Raw genomic sequence first — 13,537 nt, 5'->3', positions numbered from 1 at the left:
TCCTTAAGCTAAAGTTGTCTATTTAACATGGAGGCATGAGTCCAAAAGCAGCTGATTTGGATACAACAAAACACACACACACACACACACACACACACACACACACACACATTTTAAAGCAGTTTCATAACTGGAAACACATAAACAGAAAAGCAAAGTAAAAAAAGAAAAGTTAAACAGCAAAGCAAATAATGGAATAAATATTACCAACTTTATTACCTAAATGGTTTCACAGCCTCAAGTGATCAGATAGCCTTAGAAGTTAATAAGGGCTGAAACCTGTTTGGCTCAATGGATAGAGCGTCAGCCTGCAGACTGAAAGGTTCCGGGTTCGATTCTGGTCAAGGGCATGTACCTTGGTTGTGGGCACATCTCCAGTAAGGGGTGTGCAGGAGGGAGCTGATCGATGTTTCTAACTCTCTATCTCTCTCCCTTCCTCTCTGTAAAAATTCGATAAAATATTTTTTTAAAAAGAAGTTAATAAGAGGGAGAGATTCAGAGGTAAATTTTGGAGGCTGTAGATTAGATGGAGGCTGTACGCCAGCTCCTGGCCCCAAAACAGACACACCCCTAAATTACAGAGCAATCAAACTGAGCAACCAACTGAAGGCTACCTGCACTGAAAAATTAAAAGCAAGGATTAGAGAAGACACCATATAGAGACTGGTAAGAATGGCAGAGTCCCAGAAAGGGATAGCACCTGCATGCAGGTGTTTCATTGGCTGAGAAGCTGGAGGGGTATGGTGGCTGCAAAACTCTCTCCCCCTGAAAGTGTAGGTTCTCAATACCACTTAGGTGTCCCCAAGTAAGAGCTACAGAGATGGGAAGAGGAGCCTGTATAACATCTGGAGGTGAAAATCAGCGGGGATCTAGTCTTCCTGGGAGACTCAGACCACACACTCCCTGGGAAGAACCCTCCTATTGTTATAGCACCAGCTTGGGGAGTTCACAGCCTGGACACTGACTGCTTGCAAGATCATGGTGCTATAATCCTGTCCTGCAGAGGGGTCTGCTGCCTACCCCCAGCAGTGACTTTAAGGGGCCCTCTATTTTCTGGGGAGCCTTTTGGCAGAGATCCAGACAGTGACTAAACTGTGTGGCTTGGGAAAGAAAACCAATCTCTTGTACTTCAAGTGAATAACTAGTGCCCTGCCCCTCAAAACCTCTCAAGTCATTTGGTCTTCCCCACTTCCCTGAGTTTGGTGATCCAGGGCTGGGACTTTTGGCATCATCCTGCCCAGTTCAGTGGCACAGGGGTGCCACAATGAGCTGACACCTTTGGCACACCCTGTTGAGGGAAACCATGTACCCTGTCCTGCTTGGTTTGGCAGCATGGGGTGACCAGGGAGTCCTACAGCGCTAGAAGTTTTGTACTGGGTCTCTTTTGCTGAGACTTCTGGAGCCAGATGGGTGAGTGCTGAGCTGTGGCTATATTCTGGGTTGGTAAATCCAATCTCCCCTGCAAGTTACCTGTGCTACACCAAGAAGGTTTAGAGTTGTGTGCCCTCTCCTACAGGCTTGTTGGTACCACCACCAATGCGAGACGGTATTTTTATTTTATTTTATTAAAATGTATATATTTCTTTTATTTCAAAGAGGAAGGGAGAGGGAAAGACAGAAACATCAATGATGGGAGAGAATCATTCATTTGCTGCTTTTTACATGCCTCCTGCTGGGGATCAAGCCCACAACCCTGGCATGTGCCCTGACTGGGAAGCAAACCGTGACTTCCTGGTTCAGAGGTCAATGCTCAAACACTGAACCATGCCAGTCAGGCTGTGCGACTGTTTGGATCATCCTTTCCAAGTCCCAGATACCCCTGCGGTACACAGACACATTCCAAGTATGAGTCCCTCCAAAGCTATTGTCGGGGATTGGGACAAATTGCTTAGCCCCCACCTGAGGGTTGGGCCAGCATCATACCCAAAAGAGACTCTTTTGATCTATTACTCTCACCCTGGGGTGGCTAAGGTTGCTCCTTCTTGTGGAGGGGCTGGCTGACTGCACTCAACCTGAACCTGCAGTGAGCCATTCCAGGTGGAAGCACCAGAGTTGGAGACTCTGGCATAAAATGAGTGGTTTGGCTTTGAACCAGGGGCCACTTTCTCCTCACTGAGTGCCCGAATGCATGATTCCCCACCCAAGTCAGGGACCAACTAAATCTCTCCTCCCAACCCGAGTTGTTCTGCCCTACAGAGGTCTAAACCTGTAGAAAGGGCTCTATATGTCAACTAGCCTGGGCTCATCCTACAGTTTCTCTTCAGAAGGCTATGGGGAAAGACTAGGCAAACTCAGGGTGAGGCAGAGTAGGTGACAAGTGGTGGCAGACCTCAGGGAGCTCAGTCTTTTTACATATCTTTTCCCAGCTCTACTCTGGAAGAAGCTGACACTTTTAAATAAATTGCAGACTCAGACACAAACAGTGAACAGAGTGGTAGCTCCAAATAGGCCAGTTAAACAAAATGTCTGATAGAAACTGGAACCTCTACCTCACCCAAGTGGAACCAGAACCAGTACAACCAGTGGTAAGCTTCAGACCACTGCAGAGCTTGACCCAACTAGAAACACAAGTGGCACACCAAATAAGAATTCTGGCAAGGCCAAAACCAGATTGGCTCAGTGGGTAGAGCAACGATCTGCAGACTGGTAGGTCCCAAGTTTGATACTGGTCAGGGGCACATACATTGGTTGCAGGCACATCCCCGGTAGGTGTTGTGCAGGAGGCAGCTGGTCAACGTTTCTCTCTCATTGATGTTTCTAGCTCTCTATCCCTTTCCCTTCCTCTCTGTAAAAAATCTATATATATATATATATATATATATATATATATATATATATATATGAATTCTGGCAAGGCCAAAACTAGTTTGGTTCAGTGGATAGAGTGTCGGCCTGCAGAATGAAGGGTCCCGGATTCTATTCCGGTAAAGGGCATGTGCCTTGGTTGTAGGCACATCCCCAGTGGGGGGGGGGGGTGCTGGAGGCCGCTGGTCAATGTTTCTCTCTCACCGATGTTTCTAATTTTCTATACCTTTTTCTTCCTCTTTAAAACATCAATAAAATAAAAATTTAAAAAAAGAATTCTGACACAAAGCAGACCCTCCTGGGAATAACCCCAGTAATTGAGGTTAATCCTTATACTCACACAGCCTGATGGGTTATCTCCACACACAAAAAAACCATTCAAGACACAATTACAACAGGGGTGTGCTCATAAACCACAAGAATAATTCCTGGAAAACAAAGTTTAGGTTTTCTGAATGATTGGTGCCACTGAGCCCAGCAAGACACCTTCATCATAAATCATCATAACAAATTTAGTAGTTATAGATCTCCCTAAGAAAGAGAGAAAAAAGGGGAAGACAAAAAACAATGCCCTAAACAAAAGAACAAGGGGAATACACAGAAAAATAATTAAATTAAATGAAAGCAACCAAAATAACCAGTACAGGGTTGAAAACAATGGTTATGAGGATGCTCAAGTACCTTAGGGGGAAAATGGATGATCTCACTGAGAACTTACACAAAAAGATAGTAATCATTAAGAAACACAGACATCATAAAAAAGAACCAGTCAGAAATGAACTATACAAAATCTGAAATGAAAAATACACTAGAAGGAATCAAGAGCAGATTACATGAAGTAGAGGTGCAAATAGGCCAATTAGAGGACAAGATAACATCAAGCGCCCAAGCAAAGCATGTAAAAGAAAAGAGAATTGAACAAAATGAGGAAAATCTAAGGGGCCTCCGTAAGCTGGTGAAGAAAAGTCACTCAAGTTCAAAAAGCCCAGAGAGTCCCAATCAAAATGAATCCAAAGTGACCCATTCAAAGACACATTATATTAAAATGACAAAGATTAAAGACAAAGAGAGAATGTTAAAGTCAGCAAGGAAGAGACAGTTATTTATCTAGAAGGGAGTTCTTATGTCAGTTGATTTCTCAGCAGAAACCCTACAAGCCAGAAGGGATTGGCATGAAGTATTCAAAGTGATGAAAACAAAGACCTTCTATCCAGCAAGAGTATTATTTAAAAATAGGGGCCCAATGCACGAATTTGTGCACCTTGGAAGGAACTGTGGGCTGTGAGGCTGCAGTGGGAACAAGAGCAGGTCTTGGTCCATCCTCTGTGCCCCCACCCGACCCCTCCCACTGAGGATCCAGTCCCCTGTCTGCTGGCAGCCCTGTTCCCATCACCACTCCCATATGCTGAAGGCACCAGCTCCACTTTCACCCACCAACAGCACAGAGCAATTGGGGCCTGCGCTAGCAGTGGGTGTGAGCGGGGCAGGTACTTTCAGTGGGTGCAAGTGGCAGCTGCTGCCCCTATCACCCCTCAGGAGTATGGGAAAGTTGAGCAGCCATCTGGTGGCAATTGGAGCTGGCAGCCACCACTCACACCTACTGATGGTGCCAAGTGATCGGGACTGGAGCCGGGTACCGGCTGCCAGTATGAGAGGTGGCTATCGGCCCTGATCGCCCCTCAGGAGCAGGGGGAGGTGGAGAAGCCCTAAGGGGTGATCACAGCTGCCAGCCACCATTTACACCTGCAGACAATGCTGGGCAATCACTGACAGTGCCAGGTGCTGGCAGCAGGTATGTGTGCTGGGCGGGACAGTGGCATGTGGGAACAAAGAATTTTCATTAACCACCATAGGCTTGCCTTGATGACAATGACCAGTGTCCCACCCTTGTCTGGTACCCCCATTCACCTGCTTCACCATCCTACCATGTTCCATGCTCTGTCACTTGCTGCTGAAGCCCACCATGTTCCACACATGCCCCTGGTGGTGAGCGCACATCATAGTGACTGGTTGTTTTGTTGTTTGGTTGTTCCACTGTTTGGACTTTTTGCATATTAGGGTTTTATATATAGAGATTGAAGGAGAAATAAAAAACTTCTGAGACCCCTCTCTGCTCCCACCCCCTACCCCCCCAAAAAATCTAAGAGTTAATTGCCACCAAACCAGTATTGCAAGAAATATTACAGGGGCTACTTTAGAAATAGAAGAATGAGAAAAAGAGAGGAATATAGTGGTAAAGAAAAACATGGCAATATATAGATTCCTATCTAAACAAGCCAGAGGAAAATCATTTGGGAAAAAAAGAAAAAAAAGAAAAAGGATCCCAAGTCAAATTTATAGAAAATATCCCTTTATTAACTTTTGGTCGAGAATATGTTTATATATTGTCAGAAAACAACTCAGAGACCATGTGGATTCCTGCAACAGAGAGGAATTTACAGGTGTGCCATGAAGACAGAAGAGAAACAGTCTAGAGATGGAAGACGCTGAGAACGCCTTGCCATACCAGCAGACAGCAGCTGTGTGTTCCTTAAGGGTGCCCAGGACCAAACCAGAGACAGTCGGACCTGCATCACTACCGTTTGTCCACCAACCAGATCTGAAACATCACAGCTGACATGTACACATAGGAACTATTTGATATTGAAATTGGGAGTCAAAAGAACAGTTGGCCCAGAAAGGAACTCACTACAGACTGATTCCTTTGCCTCTCAGCATAACCATTATGGCTTGTATCAGTTTTCATTATTATAAGGATATTTCTTGAATCACATGATCTTACGCAGCTAGGGGAAATAATGAGCAACATAAACTGATGAACAAAAACGGACCCAGAGACAGAGAAGCAGTGATCAGACTGTCAAACCTCAGAGGGAAGGTAGGGAAGGATGGGGGTAAAGAGGAGAGATCAACGAAAGGACTTGTGTGCATGTATATGAGCCTAACCAGTGGTCACAGACAACAGGGGGGTAGGGGCATTTGTGGGGAGGGGTTTGGGATGAGAATGGGGGGATGAGTACAAATATGTGATACCTTAATCAAAAAAGTAGTTTAAAAATAAAGCAAAACAGCCCCTTAGCCTTTTCTTTCACAGAAACTTGTGTCAGAATAATCGTTCATCTGTTATACAGGGTCTGCTGGTCAGCCCCGGCAAGAAACCAGTGGCAATTTTATACACCAAGTATAAACAATCAGAAAGAGAAACTAAGAAATCAATCCCATTTACTATTGCTACAGAAAAAATAAAATTACCTAGGAATACATTTAACCAAGAATACAACATTAAGGGAAGAAAGCAATGAAGATACAAATAAGTGGAAGCATACACCATGTTCACGGACTTGGAAGAACTGACATCATTAAAATGTCCATACTACCCAAAGCAATGTATAGATTTGACACAATTCCTATTAAGAGAGAAATGTCATATTATATAGATCCAGAGCAATATTCAAAAATTTTGAAATATTTGGAACCACAAAAGGGCCCGAATAGCCTCAGCAATACTGAGCAAGTACAGCAAAATTGGAGATTTCAAACTATACTACAAGGCCAGTGTAATAAAAATAGTGTGGTACTAAGATAAGACCAGGCATGTAGATCAATGAGAGAGAATAGAGAGCACAGAAGTAAACCCATGTCTTCACGGTCAATTAATATTTAACAAAGGAGGCAAGAGCATACAAAGGATTAAAGGCAATCTCTTCAATAAATGACGTAGGGACAATTATACTGGTACATACAGAAACTGAACTAGACCACCAGTTTACACCATATTCAAGGATAAGCTCAATGTGCATAAAAGTCTTCAATATAAATGGTGAAATAATAAAAATCCTAGGAGAAATCATAGGTAGTAAATTCTCAGACATGTGTCATAGTGATATTTTTGCCTATATATCTAGGATAAAGGAAACAAAGGAAAAATAAACAAATAGGAATACATCAAACTAAAAAGCTTCTGCACAGCAAAGGAAATGATCAACAAAGTGAAAAGGAAAGCCACTGTACAGGAGAACATATTTGCCAAAGATATATCTGCTGAGGGCTTAATTTTTGAAATATATAATGTACGTATACAACACCAGGATGACAAACAATCCGAATAAACAATATGATTATGGGCTTCAAATATCCTAAACACTGCTTGTCTTTCTGTGTCTCTGCTCTGCTAGCTCATGCTTGTTTTTTTGTGGTTGTTTGTTTGGGGTGTGTGTGTTTGTGTGTGTGTGTGTGTGTGTGTGTGTGTGTGTGTGTAGGCTGTCTCATTAAGGTGAACAAGAAGACCCCAGTAGTGACAGACTCAAATCCTCTGACCATGGAAACCCCACTGAAGAGAGATGGCTTTTTCTGGAACTAATGGCTTGCTTGTTTCATATATCCATGGTGAATATGGCACAATGTCCATGAGGAGAGGGCCTTGACAGGCTCAAGCTAAACTATATTACTATTCTGAGAGAGGACTTGTGACCGTTCCACAAGGATGACCTAAGTGGAAGAGTAATTCATGTCTTTTAAAAACAATGATGAAAAATTTTTTTTTTTTATTATTGAGGAGGATCCAAGATGGCTGCACAGGTAAACACCTAACCGCAGCTGCACACAACAATTTCAATAAAACACAACTAAAATATAAAATGGATATTACACAGAACTCCAAGAAAGTTGAATGACTGGAAATTCTACAACGAGAAGGAAAGAGAAAGCCAGAAGGAAAATCAGAAGAGGTGTAAAAGCCTAAGGTACGGAAACACGCTGTGCGCTCAGGGAGGGGGGGAGGCTGAGTGCCTGGCTGGCTTTCTCTAGCGGGAAGGAGATAAAAGCTCAGATTGTGCCAAACCCCAGACCTGACAGCGCAGAACCCCAGTTCTAGGCCTGACCCTGGGGAACCAGGCTCAAACAGAGGGAGCCGGGGCGGTGAGGCAGAATTCCAGGGGAGCGGCAAAAGGCAGAGCCCTGGAAGTGGCAGGAACCTGGTGGAAGGCAGATATGGGGGGTGGGGGGGTGGGGCGGAGAAACAAGTGTAATAATCTGAGCAATAAAGATTTATTTAAAAAATTAAAAATAAATAAATGCAATGATGATCATTCAAGATTAAAAGAAAAACAGCAAAAATGAAATTTCAGTTCAAAACTTATATTTATATACCGGAATCATGTAATAATCATAACAGTCCATGAAATGTTTTGTGCAATTTTAAAAGTACTGCATATTTGATTTTCCATTAACATAAAGAATATATTGTGTACTGAGTGTATAATATGTGCCCTGCTTTATATGTATATTATCCCTACTCGTCCTAGCAAAACTGAATTATTCTATTTTTATTCCTATTTTAAGAGAAGGAAAACTGTCGTCATGGCAAAATTGTGATTAAAACCCAGATTTACCTTGAAGAAAGGAAAGAAGTTAATAAGGGCAGTTAACGTGCCTAGAGGACAAAGCTGGCATGTCATTCTCCCTCTGAGAGATCACTAAATATTTTAGGCGGGGAGCCGTGGGAGGGGGGCGGCAGAATTGTGTTCTTGAAAGTAGAAGGAAAACTCACACACAAAGGCCTCTATTAAGTTATCACTGTGTGAAGGGAGCCACAGAGCAACCACCACAGTAGGAGAAGGTACACAGAGCGGTCTTCCTGGTAAGGCGTCCCCTTTTCTCGCGTTGTCTCCTAGCAGACCAGACAATAGAGGTCAAGGGTCAACTGTACCCAGAAGCCCTCTGGGCAGAGCTCGTGCCGGAAGTCAACGGTCAACTGTACCCAGAAGCCCTCTGGGCAGAGCTAGTGCCTTGGCGGCGTCACCGTGAGAGGCAGCACGTCCTTGTGCTCTGAGGTACATACAGGCCATGGGGGCACTAAGCAGTCGGTTGCTGTGGCTCCGGGGGGGCCGTGCCCCAGAGCAGCCAGCTGCCCGTGGGCGGGAGGAGGAAGTGGCAGCCATGGCAGTCGTTGGTGACGTGGAGGCGGGGAGGGAACATGGCGGCTCCACCCCCAGTCCGGGTGGCCTCAAAAGGAAGGCAGACTCAGGAGGGCCTCACGAACAAGAGCCCTGCTGCAAACACGCCAAAGACAGTTCAGGCTCCCTGTACAAGGCCCTCTTCTTAAGAGGCGAAGGCAGCGATGTGCAGATCCGCGCCCTCGGGGCGGTGTGGAACTTGCACAGGGTCTACTTGTGCCAGTCAGGTTACTTTGCTAGCATGTTCAGCGGTGCTTGGAGGGAATCAACCATGGACACCATAGAGTTGCAAATCCCCGACGAGAACATTGATCGTGAGGCACTGCACCAGGCTTTAGGCTCTCTGTACCAAGACTCCGTGCTCATTCGGCCCAGCCGTGTCGTCGCCATCCTGGCCACGGCCAGCATGCTGCAGCTCGACGAGCTGATCCAACAGTGTGGGGAGATCATGGAGGGAACGGTCAATGTCCAGACCGTATGCAGCTACTACTACTCTGCCGGGACCTACGGCCTCTCACACATCAGGAACATGTGCTTTCAGTGGCTGCTGGACAACCTGATGACTCGCCATAGTGAGGAACTCATGCGAGAAATCAGCCTGGATATCATGGAATTGCTCGTCGTCTCTTCAGAGCTCATAGTGATCGAAGTGGAGATAGATGTGTACACAATGCTGAAAAAGTGGATGTACTTGCAGCTGCAGCCCACGTGGAGGGGCCCCCACAGAGCCTTATTGTCCCACGCCAACTTGTGGTTCGCTAGGTCCAAGAGGGAGTGGGATGGCACCCCTTTCCTGGAGACCCCGCAGGGCAGAGCCTTTGTGCCCGTGTTCCGGCATCTGCGGCTGGCCTACATAGTCTGTGACCTGCCATCAGCACGCATCATTGACCAGGACGCGCTGATCCCTGCCTCATGGCTGACCCCAGTGTACAAACAGCAATGGCTTGCCCTCCTCCAGGCTGAGCAAACCAGGGATCTCGGGCCCACTGACGTCCATGTGCCCAACATCCTGGGGAACACCATGCGGTGCGGGCACCAGGTCCACAGGGAAGAGCCATGCAGCTGGCGGTGGGCCGGCTTCAACTTTGGCTGGGACTTGGTCGTGTGCTACGCCGACCGGCGTGTCACCTTCAGACGCAGTGCACTGAACAATTCCCACGGCCTCGGGGCCAGCTTACTGTGGCAGAGAAAGATTGCCTTCCGCCTGTGCCTGGTGTCCCTGGACAGGACTGGAAGAACAGTTCTCAGGATGGACTCACAGTACCAGGTGCTGTTCCTGGGAAAAGATGAAGAGCTAGAGGTAGCGAACCTGGGGAACCATGATGTGATGTTCCCCATATATGTGGCCTGTAACTTCCTGTACCTCCCCAGAGAGTCCTATCAAGAGTAAAGACCCCCTCCAAAGCTCAGAGAGCTGACCAGCTCTTTTCTGGGCACAAGAGCAGTCAGCTTTCTCTAGCTGCCAGATCTCTCCACGGGATCAACTGGCCTGGCCCAACTCTGGTGACTAAATTCTGTCAGAGGCTCTGTTGAACTGTAGCTTGTGATAGTTGAGACTGTTTACCAGCGCTTATGAAGAGGACACATTTTGAAGCCCTCAAGCACCTCAAGAACTCATTCCTGCTTTCGTGTGGCAATCTGTTCTCCTGGTTTAACATACATAGGCACCCCTCCCCGACCCGACCCACCCCACCTCATGTCTGTGAAACAAAGACCAATTAACTTTAAAGAGCAACTCTACAACTCTTGGTTTAGCTCTTTTTCTTTTCTTTATTTGCATTTCCCTGATGTTTGGTCATGTTGAGCAACTTTCTGTATGCCTAGTAAGTATTTTCTTTAGTTTAATTAAATGACATTTAAAGGAATAGTTTGACTTCTCTTTGACTTGGTGTTTTTAGAGCCGCCCTTCCAGTCTTATTTCCACCACCACCTCCACTGGATCCATTGGGATTTTTACTCCTTTCTCATTTCCGGCCACTGAGTGTATTACTTGCTTTACACATTCTCTCCCTAAGGGAGCACACCCAGGCTACACTGATGATCTTCTTTTTGTTGGTTGTTCTTCAACCTAAGAGTATCTTTTTTAATTTTTGAGGGGCCTCTATACTGTTAACCAATGATGGCTGAGCCAGTTTACATTCCCACCAAGGCGGGAGGGTTCGCTTTCCTCCACATATCTTCACAACACTTGTTATCATTTTCCTTGTTGATAATGGCTATTTTTACAAGTGTAAGGTGGTTTTGCTTTGCATTTCCCTGGTGGTTGGTCAAGTTAAGCAAATTTCCATATGCCTATTAAATATTGGAATGATTTGTGTGTTTTTTGAAACACTTCTTTTTAATTCCTCTGCCCATTTTTAAACCAGACCACTTCTTAATTTCATAGTCATTGGGTTGTATAAGTTCTGTATAAATGTGGAATAGTAATCATTTTTCATAGACGGTTTGCAAATATTGTAGCTTGTAATTTAATGTTGAGGAGTTTCTTCAACATGTTTTCTTCTAGGAGTTTTTCATTATCAGGTCTTACATTGTAGTCTTTGATCCATTTCAAGCAAAATATTGTGAGTGGTGTCAGAGTGGGTTCCACTTTGCTTTCCTATATGTGGTAATGCAGCATTCCAAGCACCATTTGTTATTATTATCCCGCTGTCTTATCAAATATTAGTTCACTGTATCTGCACTGGTTTATTTCTGGGCTTTCTATTCTATTCCATTGGTCTACACGTCTCCTTTCTATTCCAACATCATACTATTTGCATTATTATAGCTTTTGCAGTATAGCTTGGAATCAAGCAGTGTGAGGCCTCCAGCTTTGTTTTTCTTTCTCACTATTACTATTCAGGGATTTTGTGATTTTATACAAATTTTAGAGTTTTTTTTTTTTCTATTTCTATGAAAAATTTCATTATAGTTTGATAGGGATTTTGTTAAATCTATAGGTGGGTTTGGGTAGCATGGGCATTTTAAGAATATTATGTCTGCCAGTGCCTGCAAATAAAGTGTTCTTTTATTTGTTGGTGTCCTCCTAGATTTCTTTCATCAAATAATTTTAAGTTTCTTTGTAAAAATCATTCAATTCCTTGGTTAATTTATTCCTAGACATTTTATTACTTTTGATGTTATGAATGGGCCTATTTTTTATTTATTTCTCAGCTGTTTCATATTTAATGTATAAGGAAGCAACTGGTCTTTGCATATTGATTTTACTTACTGAATTTGTTGATTATGTCCAACAGTTTTTAGTTGTATTTTTGGGTCGTTTCTTTATATAAGCTCATATCATCTGACAGTACTGAAGATTTTACTTTTTTATTTCTGATTTGGGTGCCTTTTATCTCTTTGTCTTGCCTCATTGCTCTATACAGAATTTGAAGTACTGTCCTATACAATAAAGGAGGAATATGCAAATTGATCGTCACTCCACCACAAAGCTGGTTGGACCCACAGCAGTGGCGGGGAGGGGGGGCGGGGGTGTCCTATTACACAAGATTTTTGCACCCACAGTAGAGGCAGAGTTTCCATAACACAAGATGGCTGCACCCACAATGGAGGCTGAGTTCTTTTAATGAGCCTTAATGTGCAATCAGTAGGGACCTGATAGGGGCTTGACGGGGACCTGAGGCTGCACCAACCCCCCTCCTGTCACCAAGCTGGGGCACTGAGGCTGTGCCCCTTGCCCAGTGGGGCTTGACGGGGGACCTGAGGCTATCTCCCACTCCCAATGGGGCTTGATGGTGGACCTGAGACTGCACCCTCCTCCAGCTGCTGGGCCAGGGGACCAGAGGCTGTGCCCTCCTCCCATCAGATCTTGACAGGTTACTTCAGGCTGCAAGCCCAACCCAGCAGACCTTGACAGGGGACCTCAGACCTCACAAACCCACCCGGGCATCTGGGGCAGGGATCTTAGACAGTGCCCGCCCCCCTGCCCCTGTGGAGCTTGCCAGGGGATCTCAACTCGCACCCTCCACCCAGCAGGGCTTGATGGGGACCTCAGGCCATGCCACCATTCCTGGCACCAAGCCCAGGGCCCTCAAACCATTCCCCTCTCCCTGCAGGCTTGAGAGGGAACCTCAGTTATGCCCCCCACCTGGCGGGGCTTGATGAGGGACCCCAGACCATGCACCCACCCCAGCACTGGGCCAAGGGACCTGAAGCAGCAATCCCTGCCTGGCGGGGCTTGACAGGGAACCACAGGCCATGCCCTCTGCCCACCAGGGCTTGACAGACGACCTCAAGGTGCACCCCAATGCCCCAGTGCTGGGCCAGGGCACCTCAAGCCACTCCCCCCACCCAGCAGGGCTTGACAGGGACCCGAGGCTGTGCCCCACACCCAGTGAGGCTTGGCATGGGACCTGAGGCTTCGCCTTGCACCCTGAGGAGCTTGACAGGGGACCTCAGGCTGCACCCCCCCACCAGCAGGGCTTGACAGGGGACCTCAGGCCATGCCGCCCACCCTGGCACTGGGCTGGGGGACATGAGGCTGCTCCCTTCACCCCTCGGGGCTTGACGGAGGACCTCAAGGTGTGCCCTCCCTCGCCAGTGTTGGGCTGGGAGCTCTCAGTCTGCTTCCCTTGCCCTGATTGGGGGACCTCAGGCCAGGCCCCCCACCTGGTGGGGCTTGATGGGGGATCTGAAGCTGCAACCCCCTCCTGGCGCCTGGCCGGGGGACCTGAGGCTGGGCCCTCTGCCCTGCAGGGCTTGACAGGATACCACTAGGCACTTGTCCTGCCCCAATGCCAGGCCAGGGGACCTCAGGCTGCGCCCCCCGCCTGGTG

The 13,537-nt window shown here is 46.3% G+C and overlaps 1 protein-coding gene and 1 long non-coding RNA gene across 2 annotated transcripts; both read left to right on the top strand.

The window, feature by feature from the left end:
* Positions 1-255: 255 nt before the first annotated feature.
* On the top strand, positions 256-2,760 carry LOC123652448. The gene is made up of 2 exons (XR_006741803.1): positions 256-322; positions 2,651-2,760. It is a non-coding gene; the product is annotated as an uncharacterized LOC123652448 (long non-coding RNA).
* Positions 2,761-8,649: 5,889 nt separating this feature from the next.
* On the top strand, positions 8,650-10,149 carry LOC118720225 (germ cell-less protein-like 1). The gene has a single exon (XM_036440118.1). The coding sequence runs from the start codon at positions 8,650-8,652 to the stop codon at positions 10,147-10,149; it is 1,500 nt and encodes a 499-aa protein (XP_036296011.1).
* The last annotated feature ends 3,388 nt before the right edge of the window (positions 10,150-13,537 follow it).

The sequence above is a fragment of the Pipistrellus kuhlii genome, unplaced genomic scaffold (assembly GCF_014108245.1).
Source record: "Pipistrellus kuhlii isolate mPipKuh1 unplaced genomic scaffold, mPipKuh1.p scaffold_m20_p_16, whole genome shotgun sequence".
Lineage (NCBI taxonomy): Eukaryota > Metazoa > Chordata > Mammalia > Chiroptera > Vespertilionidae > Pipistrellus > Pipistrellus kuhlii.
This window is presented reverse-complemented; position numbering and strand designations above follow the sequence as displayed.